At 38.8% G+C, this 15,300-nt stretch overlaps 1 protein-coding gene across 1 annotated transcript in view; it reads left to right on the forward strand.

Annotated features, from left to right (window-relative positions):
- LOC122742640 (two pore calcium channel protein 2-like) overlaps window positions 1-15,300 on the forward strand; it is a 62,934-nt gene that overhangs the window by 4,153 nt on the left and 43,481 nt on the right. The window contains exons 2-3 of the mRNA XM_043987023.1: window positions 9,024-9,106; window positions 13,351-13,465. Coding sequence (XP_043842958.1) covers window positions 9,024-9,106; window positions 13,351-13,465 — 198 coding nt within the window. The remainder of the gene's footprint in view (window positions 1-9,023; window positions 9,107-13,350; window positions 13,466-15,300) is intronic.

The raw sequence follows: 15,300 nt of genomic DNA on the forward strand, positions 1-15,300 counted from the left end.
CTAAGCCCCAATTGTCTCAAAAAAACAAAACAAAAACAAAAAAACAAAAAACAATCAAAACCCTCAAATAAAAGAATTTGCACCTTACTGAATATTTCCTTATTCAATTCAGTCCAGTGATTTAGCCTGTCATGATCCTTTTGGATTCTCATTCTGCTATCCTCCCAGTTAGCTCTTCCTCCCACATTTGTGTCATTTGCAAATGTGATGAGTATGTCATCCACGCCTTTAAGTAACTGATAAAAAAAGCACAGTGCTTTACTGTAGACCTTGTCAAACTGATATTGAACCATTAACTTTCAGTCTAGACATTAAATTAATTTTGAACCCATCTAATTATATTATTTTCCAGTTCCCATCCCCATCTCCTCCACAAGTACATTGGGCTAAAGGCTAGGAATACAAAGAAAGGCAAAATACAATCCCTCCTCTCAAGGAGCTCACTGTCTAATGGGGGACACAACACGAAAACAATTATGTAGAAAACTGATATGTACAGGATAAATCAGAGATAATCAACCGAGCGAAGGGACTAGCATCCAGGAAGATCCAAGTGAGGCTTCTTGTAGAAGGTGGGGTTTTAGCTGAGACCAGAAGGAAGCCAGGTGGCAGAGATGAAGAGGGAGAGAATTCCAGGCACAGGGAACAGCCAGTGAAAATTAATGGAGCTAGGGGGCAGCTAGGTGGCACAGTGGATAAAGCACCAGCCCTGAGTTCAAATCTGGCCTCAGACACTTGACACTTACTAGCTGTGTGACCCCTACGCAAATCACTTAACCCTCATTGCCCCACACACAAGAAGAAAGAAAAAAAAGAAAAAGAAAATTAATGGAGCCAGAAGATGGAGCATCTTCTTCAAAGAACAACAAAAACAAAAAACCTCAAGTAACTTTATCAACTGCTTTGCTAAAATCCAAGTAAATTATATCTACTGCATTCTTCTAGTCTGCCAGGTTAGTAAGCCTGTCAAAAAAGGAATTAAGGTATGCTTAATGTAACTTGCTCTTTTTTTTTTTTTTTTTGCAGGGCAATGGGGGTTAAGTGACTTGCCCAGGGTCATACAGCTAGTAAGTGTCAAGTGACTGAGGCCAGATTTGAACTCAGGAACTTCTGAATCCAGGGCCGGTGCTTTATCCACTGCACCACCTAGCTGCCCCCATGACTTGCTCTTAAAACTCTGTTCTAATCACCACTTCCCTTTTCGAAATGTTCACTAATCATCTTTAATGATCCATTGTAGAATCTTCTTAGCACTTTAAGTAGTTGATAGATAGCCTGTAGTTGATAGATTCTGTTCTCATCCCCTTTTTTGAAGGGAAAATCAAGACATTGGCCCTTCTCTAGTCTTATGGTACCTCTCCAGTTCTCTCCGATCTTTAAATTACTGAGGTCACTGGCTTAGCAGTCATATCTGTCTGTCCTTTCAGTACCTGGGCATGAATTACCTGAGGCCAGATCACTTGAATTCATCCAAGGCAGCCTGGTGCTTTTAGTAACTTCTTACTTATTTTGAGCATCAAGTCTCTGTTAATCATTTTTGTTCTGTCATTTCCAGTGCAAAGGTCATGCTCCTTGGCAGAGAGAACACAAGCAAAGTAACAATGATACAGCTCAGATTTCTTCCTGTTGTCAATTATCATCTTCTCACCCACCTAAAGCAGAGGACCACTCTTTAATGTTCATTTTTTTTGGTCCCATTATAGTTTTAAAGAATCTTTTTGTGTTGTTGTTCTTAGTTTCCTTTGCCAATCTCAGATCATTCTGACACTATTTTTTACAGTACTATGTCATCCTGTCCTTAATTTGCTAGTATCTGTGCATTGCTTTTTTTTTTTTTTTGCAGGGCAATAAGGCTTAAGTGACTTGCCCAGGGTCACACAGCTAGTAAGTGTGAAGTGTCTGAGGCCGGATTTGTACTCAGGTCCTCCTGAATCCAGGGCCAATGCTCTATCCACTGTGCCACCTAGCTGCCCCATGTGCATTGCTTTTAAAAAATCTAAATTGGTTGGTAAATTCCTTGTGTACCTACATTGGTCTCTTAGGCAACTCCCATTTTTCCTAATTAGAATTGTTTCTCAGGGTGTATTCCAAATTTTATTCTTCAGAGTTTACCTTTTTCCAGATCTTTCTTACTCTTTATAATTTTATTCCATGGAATCTTACTTATACTTCTTCTGAACCCTTTGAAATCTGCTTTCCCAAAACCTAGGGTTCTTGTTATCCAAGCACCTATAACCTGATTTCTTGTTCTTCTCTATTACAAGTTCTAGGAGAGGATAGTCACTTGCCCCCAAGGTTCCCAGCATTTAAAAAAAATTTCTTCCATTAATTTAATTTAATTTTTTTCAATCTTAATAGTATTTTATTTTTTCCCAGTTACATACAAAGATAATTTTCAACATTTGTTTTTATAACATTTAGAGTTCCAAAATTTTCTTCCTCACTCCCTTCCCTCCCCCCTTCCCAAGACAGAAAGAAATCTGTTATAGTTTATATATGTACGATCACATTAAAATATTTCTGCATTAGTCATGTTGTGAAAGAATAATCAGAACAAAAGGGAAAAACCTCAAAAAAGAAAAAAAACCCACAAAAAGTAGAAATAGTATCATTCATCTGTATTCAAATTCCACAATTCTTTTTTCCGGATGTGGAGAGTATTTTCCATCATGAGTCCTCTGAAATTGTCTTGGATCATTGTATTGCTGAGAAGAGCTAAGTCTATCACAGTTGATCATTGCACAATGTTGCTGTTACTATGGACAACATTCTCCTGGTTCTGCTCACTTCACTCAGCATCAGTCCACTTAAGTCTTTAAGTTTTCCTGCTTATCATTTCTTATGGCACAATAGTATTCCATTACATTCATATACCACAATTTGTTCAGCCATTCCCTAATTGATGGGCATCCCCTTGATTTCCAATTCTTTGCCACCACAAAGGGAACTGCTATAAATATTTTTGTATATGTGGGTTCCCATCATTTCTACCCCAGCAACCAATCTCCTCCTGTTAGTGAGAATCAATTACAGAATAGAATCTCTCCTTGGTTCTTCCATCTTTTGAAGGATGAAGTTATCATTAAAGCAAGTCAAGAAATTATTAGTTTCTCAGGTTTTAGCAGAAAGAGAAGTACAGCAGATGTCTAGGTCAGTTTGGTGGCATAGTAGAGAGAACACTAGGCCTGGAGTCAGAAAGACCTGAGCTCAAATCTGATCTCAGACACTTGCTAGCTGTGTGACCCTGGGCCAGTCACTTAATATCTGCTTTCCTCAAAGTCCCTATCTGTAAAAGGGAGATAATAATAGCACCTACCTCCCAGGGTTGTCGTCAGGATCGAATGAGATCATTTTAAGTACTTAGTTTAGCACAGTGCCTGGCACATAGTTAAGGCTATATAAATGTTAGCTATTTTGGTGATGATGTCTAGATTATTGAAGTCTCCCATCACTACTATATCATGCCTCTGTGCCAGGTTCGTGATCTGTTTCTCAAATTCCCTCCTTTACCCCTATTCTCTATCATGCTTCTCTGGTTCTTAGATTTTCTTATTGGTCTAAAGTTTCATAATATACAGTGATATTCCTTCTACCCCATGCATCAGTCTTCTTTATGCTGAATAATTATAACTGTCCAAAGTCATATTCTAGTCATAAGTTTCATCTCATCAGATCTCAGTGACACCTATCAAGTTGAATATGCCTCCTTACATCAGGATCCATTCTCCTTGCTTATTCTCTAAACTTTGGGCATTCAAGTAGAGATGTTAACAGCACATGGTGCTGGAGATCTAAGATGTTTATGATGTCAACCACTACCTGAGCCAGAGAACATGTTTGAGCAGTGGAACAGAGCCTTCCTAGCAGCTCATTGCCCTTCAAGGGCTTTCCCTTTTCAAGCAATTCAATTATCCTTCCCTTTGTAGAGCCCTGGATTTCTATTTAAATCCCAGGTTATCATTGGCGGCCACCAGGGAAAAGGAAAAGCAATAATATTTTGGTAATTTGTTCCCTTTGATTCATGGGGTGCTTTCTATATCATGATTTTCTTTCTAAGACTATCTGCAGATTTAGATTTTGTGCCAGGCTTATAACAGTTCGATACCTATTCCCCTTTCTTATTTGGTCCCTAACTCCAGTTATGCATGATATTTCTCCTCTTAGGAAAAGAGAATCCAGTCTCTCTCCATCACCCTCTTTATCTGTAAGCATTAGCTAAGGTGTAATCCACAGCTTTGGATTTTGGTTGATCATTAATTGATTATTTTTGCCACCTTAAGAGTCCCAATAAACATTTGTTTTGTTTTGTGGGGCAATGAGGGTTAAGTGACTTGCCCAGGGTCACACAGCCAGTGTCAAATGTCTGATGCTGGATTTGAACTCAGGTCCTCCTGAATCCAAGGCCAGTGCTTTATCCACTGCACCACCTAACTGCCCCTCCCAATAAACATTTAAAACAAAAGTTAATGCTTCTCAAACCCAGAGGGGAGCCAGGGTGTGTTAAAGTGAGTAAATGCCTTGTAATTTATTTGTCTATGTAGGGAAAGAAAGGAAGAAAGGAGGAGAGAAGGTCACTAGTTTGTTTTCCCAGCTGAGTTAGATCAGTAGTAGGTTCATAATTCACTTACAACATAGTTTGTGTCAAAATAGACTCAACTTCTTGGCCCCCCCCCCCCTTATGACCTCCTGTTCATTCTCAATAACCTCACTCTCCCATTTCTCACTTGAAATAGCATCTAGTTTCTCTTTCTTCCTTCTCATTTAGCCTTCCTGCCTCCTAAACACAATTCCCTTCCCCAAAGTTAGGGTCAATGGCATTCTGGGTAGTCTGAAAAGCTTATGGAAGTTAAGAACAGGGCTCTTGACTGGTAGATAATCCTTAACCCTCTTTTTTTTTTTTTTGGTGAGGCAGTTGGGGTTAAGTGATTTGCCCAAGGTCACACAGCTAGTAAGTGTCAAGGGTCTGAGGCTGGATTTGAACTCAGGTTCTTCTGAATCCAGGGCCAGTGCTCTATCCACTGTGCCACCTAGCTGTCCCAATCCTTAACCCTCTGCCTCTCATTCCACCTCCATTTCTTCAGTATCTAAGCCAACTTGCAAAATGAGACATTCTTAGTCACTGACAATGTAGGAATTCATTTTACTTATTATTTTATTATGCATATTATATGTTTGTTTTTCTTTTTTCAGTTGGGGGCGGGGCATGAGAGGTAGAGAAAAGAAATGTTTGCTAATTTTTAAAAATTAAATTAAAAAAGATGTACTACTTAGACATGTGAGATGTTTTATTATTGATGCCTTTCCTAAATTTGGTCTCCTATGAACCTATCTATTGTTTTCTCAACTGTTATTCTTCCTTCATCATAGCTACTCTCTAAGGTACCTAGCTTGGGGTATATAAAAAGGCAATTTTCTTCCTCCCCATCCTTTTTAGTTTAAAATACTTTTGATTAGATATGCAAAGACACTCAGAAGGGAAAGCCCTGATTGAGATTTACTTTAGGACAATTAATCTAGTTGTGGTAGGTCAGAAAAAGACTAGAACCCAACGTTCTTGGCATTTACAATATAAGAACCACTGTGACATGGTAAATAAGAGCTGGTCATAAAATCAGGAAGGCCTAGGTTCAAGTTCTTTCTCTGATACAGACTAGTTGAGTGACCATGGGCAATCTAATCTCCCAGGGTCTAGGAAGCTCTCTAAGACTAAATTACAGGCAAATTACCTATCTGTATCAGTGGGGGGAATTAACATATTTGGCATTCCCCATGTTGATGAAATAATAGGTGTGGAAACAAACAAAAACTCCAAAACCAAATCAAGATAAATTTTTAATACAAATTACATGTTTCTGAGAATTAATATTTGCTTTTTAGACTAAAAATAGATCATAATTTTTTTTTAGAACTGAGATCTCTGATTTGTGAGACTGCTATTTAATCAGTATTGGAGGGGGCAGCTAGGTGGCACAATGGATAAAGCACTGGCCCTGGATTCAGTAGGACCTGAGTTCAAATCTATCCTCAGACACTTGACACTTACTAGCTGTGTGGCTCTGGGCAAGTCACTGAATCCTCATTGCCCCGCAAAAAAACCCCCAAAACAAAACCAAAATAATCAGTATTGGAGATTTCTTCAACTTTGATAGATAACTATGGTAAATAGTTGAAACTGTGATTTTTTTTTCATCTCTGGGGAAGATTAAGAAAAGTCAAAGCAATTTGTAAAAACAGTTTGCTTTTTTAAATCTTAGGTTGTCAGTCAACAAACATTTATTAAGCAGGTACTATATACCAGGTACTATGCTAAGTACAAAGGATATAAGAAATATCAAAAGCATCCTCTACACTTAGGGAGCTCAATCTAATGGGTAAGCCAGCATGAAACAACTATGGACAAACAAAACATATGCACACACATATATACGTATGTGTGTATATATACACATATGTAAATATATACACACATATATGCAGATACATATAAATATATATCCCCCCAAATTGGGGATAATCTCAGAGGGAAGGCACTAAAATGAAGGAAAGGGAAAGGTTTCTTGTACACAGGAATTTAGCTGAGACTTTGAAAGAAGCCACAGAGGCCAGGAGGTAAAGATTCCAGGCATGAGAACAGCAAGTGAGACTGCTTAATTGGAAGATGGTGCACCTTGTTTGAGAAGGCAGGTGTTACTGGGTCACAGACCAGGTGGAGGAGAGTAAGGTGCAAGAAGACTGGAAAGGGGCCACGTTATGAAGGACTTTGAATGCCAAACAAAGGATTTCATATTTGATTCTGGAGATAATAGGGAGCCACTAGAGTTTATTGAGTGTGTGTGTGTGTGTGTGTGTGTGTGTGTGTGTGTGTGTGTGTGAGAGAGAGAGAGAGAGAGAGAGAGAGAGAGGATCAGAGTTGTGCTTAAGGAAGATCATTTTGACACCTGAGTAGAGAATAGACTGGAATAGGGAAAGATATGAGGTAGCAAAACCAACCAGGAGGCTGTAGTAATAGTCCAGGTGTGAGGTGATGAGGGGATGCACCAGTTATGGCAGTGTCAAGGGAGAGAAAGGAACACTTACAAGAGTTATTATTAAGGTAGAAACAATGAATCTTGGCAACTGATTATGAGGAGTGGGAGAGTAAGGAGTCTAGGATGACACCTAGGTTGAGCGTCTGGTGGTACCCTGGACCATAAGAGGGAACTAGGAAGAAGGGAAGGTTTGAGTGTGGGGGGGAGGATAATTCAGTTTTGGACATGTTGAGTTTAAGATGTGTACAGGACCTCCTGTTTCAGATGTCCGATAAGCAGTTGGGAATACAAGACAAGCTCAGGAGAGAAATTAGGACTAAACATATAATTTGAAAATCATCTGCATGAATATGATAATTATACCCATGGGAGCTGATGAGATCACCCCAAAAATGGTTCAGAAGGAGAAGAGGGTCCAGGATGGAGCCTTGGGAGACTCCCATAGTTAGCAGGTATGACCTGAATAAAGATTCAGCAAAGGAGACAGTGAATAAGGAGACAGGAGGAGAACCAGGCTAGAACAGTTCCATGAAAACCTAGAGAAAAACAAATCAAGATGAGGACCATCCACAGTGTCAAAGAATGCAGAGAGGTCAAGGTAGATGAAGATTGAGAAAAGACCATTCATTACATTTGTCTATTGAGTTTATTAGTAACTTTGGAGAGAGCAGTGTTGAGAAAGGCACCTATTGTCAATGGCTTTTTCAAGAAGTTAAACCACAAAAGATAGGAGAGATTTAGGATGATAGCTAGTGGGGTTATATGTCTCAAAGGAGGATTTTTTGAGGACAAGGGAGACATAGCCATGTTTGTAGGCAGTAGGGAAGCAGCCAGTAGATAGGGAGATATTGAAGAATAGAAAGAGAGAAGGGATGATAAAAGGAGTGATCTGTTAGAGAAGATTGGATGGAATGGGATCACTTGTGTATGTAAAGGGGTTTGCTGTGGCAAGGAGAAGGGCTACCTCTTCGTGTGAAATAGGTGAAAGGGAAGATTGTAACAGAAGGTGTGTGAGTGATGTAAAGTGAGGAGGAAGGAAGAAGAAGGAGCTCTCAATGAGTGGCCTTATTTTTTTTTTCAGTGAAATATGAGGCAGGATTCTCAACTCAGAGGGTGAAGATATAGGAGCAGGATAAAAAAAAAATGGAAAAGCCACTGTGGTGAGTAGGATAGCCAATTGATTAGGGAAGTATAAAAAGGTTACACTGAAGGCTCAGATGCAATTTGACATAAATTAGTGGATTCAGTCCGCATACTTTCATGATTGTTTTCTAGCTTCATTCAATAGCATGTGAGCAGGAGCAAAGGTAGTGGATAGTAGAAAGTAATACAGGGTTGGTATTTGACAGGACAAGATCTTTAATAGGACAAAAGAGCAAGTGACTTGAGGGAAGAGAATTGTGGAAAACTGAACTGGTTCACCAAAGGGTCAAGATAGGGAAGAAAAGAAAGTGTAGACAGTGCAGAGGTGATAGTGTACAAAAGAACTGAGGGGTCAAGAGATTTGGGATGAGGACAAAGAACAGGGCTTGGAGTTGAAAGTGAGAGAGAGATGTGGAATGTCAATAGATTATGATCACATAAGGGAATTTCAGTGTTCATGAATGTGGATGGGGAAGATTTGTGAATGATGACAAGAGTCAAGGATATTACTATCTCTGTGTGTGGCTATGGGCATGTGAAATTAGTAAGCTGAGAAACTGGAAATTTAGAGTGAGCCAGGCATTGAACTCATTGAGGAAGGAAGGAGAGCACCCTGGTGACAACAGCCACCAGAATCTTGGTTGGGTCATAAAATGTGGATTGAATAACTTCGAAGGAGGAGGCTTGCTGGTAGAGGGAGAGTGTGAAATGACAATGGGGAACAAATAGTATTTCACCAGTGATTAAGGGTATGAACGAAAGTGTATTCAGTGCTGGAACAAGTAGCTAGGGAATACATTCTCTATTTTCAGTGTTATGACAATCTCATTTATATCCTTTTGATATCTTTAGGACCTCTTGCTGGCTGCTGCTTACGTGTATGATGCCCAATACAATAGAAACATTCCATTTCAAACCTCACCTCAAGCTATCAGGTAATGAATAAATGGGGTGTGTTTTTATGTGTATTTTATCTCTGCATCTATATGTACCCACATAGTATAGAAAAACTTGTTTTCTTGAATTTTTATTTTTTTAATTTGAACAAACATTTATTAAGTGCTTACTATTTGCAAGCTATTTGAGGATACAAAACCCAAAATGAAACCTATTCTCAAGATACTGATAGTCTACTTGGGAGATAGATATGTACAGATAAGTAAATACAATTTAAAGAGGGGGAAAGCTACCAACTTTCAACGGGAAGGCTCGGGAATGATCTTCCATGAGAAACGGGGCTGGACGCAAGCCTTGAAGGAAGCTAGGGATTCTAAGAGGCAGAGATGAGGAGGGATGCATTCGTGGCATCAGAGAAAAACTATGCAAAGGCATGAAGATAGAAGAGAGAATATTGAGTCTGGGGAATAATTATTGTTCGGCAGGAATGTTGACTACTTGACGATGAGTAATGTGAAATAAATCTGGAGAGGTAGGTAGGAGTCAGCTTGTGGAGTGTTTCTCTCTCTCTCTTTTTTTTTTTTTTCCAGTTTTACTATAATGCACAAGAACCTTATTAGCTCAGAATGATGTTTAATAAATTACATTAGGGAACAACTTTTTAAAAAATTAAAAATGATCCCCCTCCCTAATTTAGTCATCATTTGGAATGCGGTTTAAAAATATTTTCAGAAAATACTGTTAAAAAAACCGAAAATACTGTATATGTCATTTTACACCCTACTCCCCTTGGTCTAGTAACACTGACCTCATGGCTGTTCCTAGAACAAGAGGCTCCATTTCTCAGTTTCAGGCATTCTTTCTGTCTCTCCCCCATGCCTGGAATGCTCTCCCTCTCCCGGTCCAACTACTGACCTCCCTGACTTCCTTTAAGTCCCAACTAAAACCTGACCTTCTACAGGAAACCTTCTCCACTTCTTCTCAATTCCAATGCCTCTCCTCTGTTAATTATTTTTAAAATATATCTTGCATATAGCTTGCTTCATATGAATTTGTTTATATGTTGTCTCTCCCATTAGATTATAAGCTCCTTGAGGTCAAGGACTGACTTTTGCATCTTTTTATATCCCCAGCATTTAGCACAGTGTCTGGCACATAGTAGGTGCTTAATAAATGCTTATTTATTGATTCATTCATGAATTCATTAATCAGATTATCTTTTAAAAGTTCAGATCATAATATATATTTACATGTATAAACATACATGTGTTATATGTGTATTTATAAATGTGTATGCACACACCCTAAATTAGACAGCTATATAATTAGTAGAATTTCTAGTGCTTAGCCTTCAGCCACCCAAATTTATGTCATGTCCTTAATAAATATCCTTTTCCTTAGCCAGCAAATTAGATGTGGAGAAATAAGTAGCATGGATGATTAGCTTAAGAAAGCCACACAAACTGGAAAAAGCTTAAAGTCCTGTGTGGTTCTAGCTTAAAAATTTTTTTCAATTCTCAAGCATTTATTTTCCTTCCCATATTCCTCTTATCCCCAGTTCAGATCTGGGGAATGAAAAGGGAAACAAAATCCTGTACCAAATAAGCAGAGACAAGCAAAGCAAATTCCTATATTTGTCTAAAAATGCTTATTTCATGCTTCATATTAGTCCATCATCTCTCTAATAGCAGGTGGGCAACATTCTTCATCAATCCTCTGGGATCATGATTGATAATGGTCTTGATCAGAGTTCTCAGGACTTCCAAAATTGTTTATTTTTGCCAGGTTGAAGTTTTAGTATTAATTATTTTCCTCTTCTTGCAAGTTTTTTCAGGTTTCTCTGAAACTGTCTTGATAAATGTTTATTGCCTAACTTACTTGAACCCATATTTTCCTGACTACAGGTCACTCTCCCCTACACCACACTGCTCTCACTAAAGTTACAAATGTCCCTATATTGCTAAATCTGATGGCATTTTCTCAGTCCTTATCCTTCTTGATCTCTCCACAGCATTTGACCTTGTTGATCATCCTCTCTTGGATACTCTCTCATCACTGGGTTTTTGTGACCCTGCTCTCTTTTAGTTTTCTTTTCTTTTGTTTCCTTTTTTTCTTTTTGTGGAGCAATGAGGGTTAAGTGACTTGCCCAGGGTCACACAGCTAGAAGTGTCAAATGTCTGAGGCCGAATTTGAACTCAGCTCCTCCTAAATCCAGGGCCGGTGCTTTATCCACTGTATCACCTAGCTGCCTCTCTTTTAGTTTTCTACCTGTCTGACCTCTCTCCAGTCATCCCAGCCCCTAATCATGGGTATGTCCCAGGCCTCTCCCATAGACCTCCTCTCTCCCTCTCCTCCTCTCTCTTGGTGATCTCTACAACTCATTTAGATTCAACTATCATCTCTAGGTAACTGACTTCTAAATCCAGTCCTCATCTTTCTTCTTGGCTCTAATTCTGCATCAGCTGCCTCCTTGACATCTCCATCTGGTTGTCTCAGGCACTTCATATCAGTATGTCCAAAAGAGAACTCATTATCTTTCCCCCTGACCAGCACCTCCTACTAATTCCTTTCTGTCAAGAGCAGTCCCATTCTCCCAGTTATCTAGGATCACAACCCAGGCATCATCTTTGATTCCACTTTCACTCACCTCCTCAATAGACATTATTTATAAAATCCTGTTGATTTCACCTCTTCAATATCTCTCACTTCTTTTCTCTACTCACACCATAACACAACCAGGCCCTCAGCAAGTCTTGTCTAGACTATTGGAACAGGCTTCTTAATTGATCTCCTAACATCCAGTCTCTCCCTCTCTCCATTCTGTCCTATACACAGCTGCTAAGCTGCTATACTTAAATCATATCTGGCCATGGAATTCCACTCAAGAAACTTCAGTGGCTCCCGAATGGACTTTCACTTTAAATACAAAGAACTTAGTTTGGTATTAAAAGTCTTTTGTAATCTGCTTCCAATCTATCTTTTAAAAAATAGAATTAATTATTTTTCAAGAAACAAACATTTCTTTTCCTTCCCTCTTCTCTTTTCCCCCACTGAGCAACAACACCACAAAAGAGAGAAAGAAATATAAAGTCCTTGTGACAGATATGCATAGTTAAGCAAAGCAAATCACTTCACTGTCCATGTTCAAAAATGTATGTTTCATTCTGCATCTTGAATCATTACTTCTTGGTCAGAAAGTGAGGACTCATGACTTGTTATTGCATTGATCAGAGTTCTCAAGCCTTTCAACGTTGCTTTTCTTTATAATGTTATTACTGTGTAAAAAGTCCTCCTGGTTCTCATCTCTTCACATTGGTGTTCCGAGTTTCTTTGAAACCATCCATTTCATCATTGCTTATGGTGCAACAATATTTCTTTACATTTATATATCATAATTTATTTAGCTATTTCTTAATGGATGGGTACCTCCTTAGTTTCCAGTTTATCTCCCAGCCTTTCTTTCCAAGCTGATTACACTTTACTACCCCTCACATACTCTATGTTTGTCATTCTCTGCATACTACATTTCAACTCTTTCCTCCAAACAAAACTGGGATGTTCTTCCTCTTCACCTGTGTCTCTTGGAACCCTTAGCTTACTTCAAGAACCACTTCCTTCAGTAGATCTGTCATGATTCCTTTAGTTGTTAGTGTAATTATTACACTTCCCTCCAATCACTGTGGATTTTGGGGGTGGTAGTATATACCCAATGTTTACTTAACTTTGGACACACCACATCCTTTTAATAGAATGTAAGCTTTTGGAGGGCAGAAACTATTTTACTCTTGTATTCCCAACACCTTACCCAGTTCTTAGAACATAGTAGGAACTTAATAAATTATTCTGGTGGTTGTGATTATCAAATGAGATCATGCTGGACAGGCCTTAATTTTTATATAAATATAATTTTGTTATTAATACAAATACAGTATTTTTATTTGAAAATCAAACTAATCTCAAGAGTAAGGATAATGCCATGTGATAGATTTTTAAAATTTACTTGTGAGCATATATAGGGTGATTTGCTTCATTAAGGGGGCAATATTGATTCATTTTAGCTATAAAAAAGGCAAACAACTTTACTATTTAACTCTTCTGCAAAGGAAAGTCTCCTGGTAGCTTTTTCTCTCTCCAATTCTGCAGGAAGGAAAGGTCATAGAGGGTCATAGTTATAAGAGTTATAATTTGCCAAAAAATTCAATCCTTCTGTTAAGGAAACAAATAAATGTTTTGGTAACAATTTGATTTGCTATTTATTTATAATATCCTTTTTTCCTTCCAGATTTTACTATCTTTACAACCACTGGGCTATGCAAGTTGCCATCTACTTCTTTATTTTTCTAGATCTTTCTCTTGCCCTGTTTGAGGAACCTGCTGTGTATCCACTCCCTTTCCTGGTAAGTCCCAGAGATGAAATGCCAAATGATACTTTGATTTACATGAGTTGTCAGAATAGTGAAATGTCTTTTCTTTTCCCCCAAATTTGAACAAATCTGAATTATTGATTTTATTTTTTGTCTTTCTGTTCATGGGGAAAACATGTACGATAGAATCATGTTCTTCAAGAATAAATTCCATTCTTTTACACATAGAGCATTTTCTTAGTTTTCTTCTTCTTCCCTTTGAAAAGAGAGCATGAGATCTATTGGAATGTCATTGGGTAGAACTCCCTTTAACAGATTTGCAGGGGAACATGCACAGGTTTATGAAAAGCACTCAGGATGGGCAGGCATGAATGGTTTACTAGTTTGCATCCTAAGTGGGAATATCCTCATCAATGAGATCAGATGCATCAAGTACTGAATTTCCTTCAGAACTGTTAGAAGTTAGAGGAGGAATAATGTTCTAAAGAAGATTTCTGATGTGAATTAACAAGCATATTATGAAATGTTATAATAACAACAGATGTCTTTAGATCCTCTATCCCAATCATCATATTCATTTTATAATATACAAACATTAGCTGTCTGCTGGTGTGATATTCTGTGCTTGGCTCTGCATAAAACATGGCAAAAAAGAGATTCTGAAGGGATCTGAATGAGAAATGTGGCCAGCACTCCTCTCTGCTTTGCCACTACCTAGTGAATGGTAGATATGGCTTTTTTTTTTGCCAAGATCTGTCAGTCCTTGACCTCTCTGTAGCCTTGTCACTGTTGATCACTCTTTTCTGCTTGATACTCTCTTCTCTCTAAGTTTTCAGGATACCACTCGCTCTTGGTTCTCCTCCTATCCGATGGCTCTTTCTCAGCCTCTTGTGATGGTTCTTCATCCAGAGTATGGCTTCAACCACAGGTGTCCCATAGGGTTGGTGATTTCATCAAGTTTCATGAATTTATTTACAGTCTCTAAGCTGATGATTCTTAAATTTACCCATCCTGCCCCAAACTCTCTGCTGACCTCTAATCTTGTATTGCCAAGTGCTTTTCAGAAATCTCAAACTGGGTGTCCAGTAGACATCTTCAATTCAACATATCCTGAACTGAACTAATTATCTCCCCCCTAAGCTTGCCCCCAGCTTCCACCTTCCCTATTACTGTAGAGGGGAACACCATTCTCCCAGTTCCTCAGGCTTACAACCTAGGAGTCATCTTCAACTCCTCACTATCTCTCACCATCTGTACCCCTCATATCCAAGTTGTTATCAAGGTTGGTAGATTTCTCCTTTGCAAAATTTCCCGAATATGCATCCTTCTCTCCTCTGACCCTGGTGCAGGCCCTCACCACCTTGTACCTTGGTTACTATTATAGCCTGCTGGTGGGTCTGCCTACCTCAAGGCTCTGCTCCCCTCAATTCACCTTTCATTCAGCCACCAAGGTGATTTTCCTAAAGTTCAGGTCTGACCTTCCCCCCCCCCCCCAATAAACTCCAGTGGCTTATCACCTTTAGAATCAAATACAAAGTCTTCTGTTTGGTATTCAAAGTCCTTCATAACCTTGCCCCCTGCTACCTAACTCTCTGCCTCGTTCTCATCAATCCAGTGACACTAGCCTTCTTGCTATTCCATAAACAAGACGCTCCACCTCTGGGCTTTGGGCATTTTCTCTGGCTGGCCCCCAGTGACTGCAATGGTCTCCCGCCTTATCTCTGTCTACTGACTTGCCTGGTTTCCTTTAAGTTCCCACTCAAATTTCACCTTTTACAGAAATCCTTCCCCAATTCCTCTTACATCTAGTTCCTTCTCTTTCTGAATTATTTTCTATTTGTTCTGAATATAGCTTGTATATACTTTTT

This window comes from Dromiciops gliroides, chromosome 2 (genome assembly GCF_019393635.1).
Source record: "Dromiciops gliroides isolate mDroGli1 chromosome 2, mDroGli1.pri, whole genome shotgun sequence".
In the NCBI taxonomy this organism is placed as follows: domain Eukaryota; kingdom Metazoa; phylum Chordata; class Mammalia; order Microbiotheria; family Microbiotheriidae; genus Dromiciops; species Dromiciops gliroides.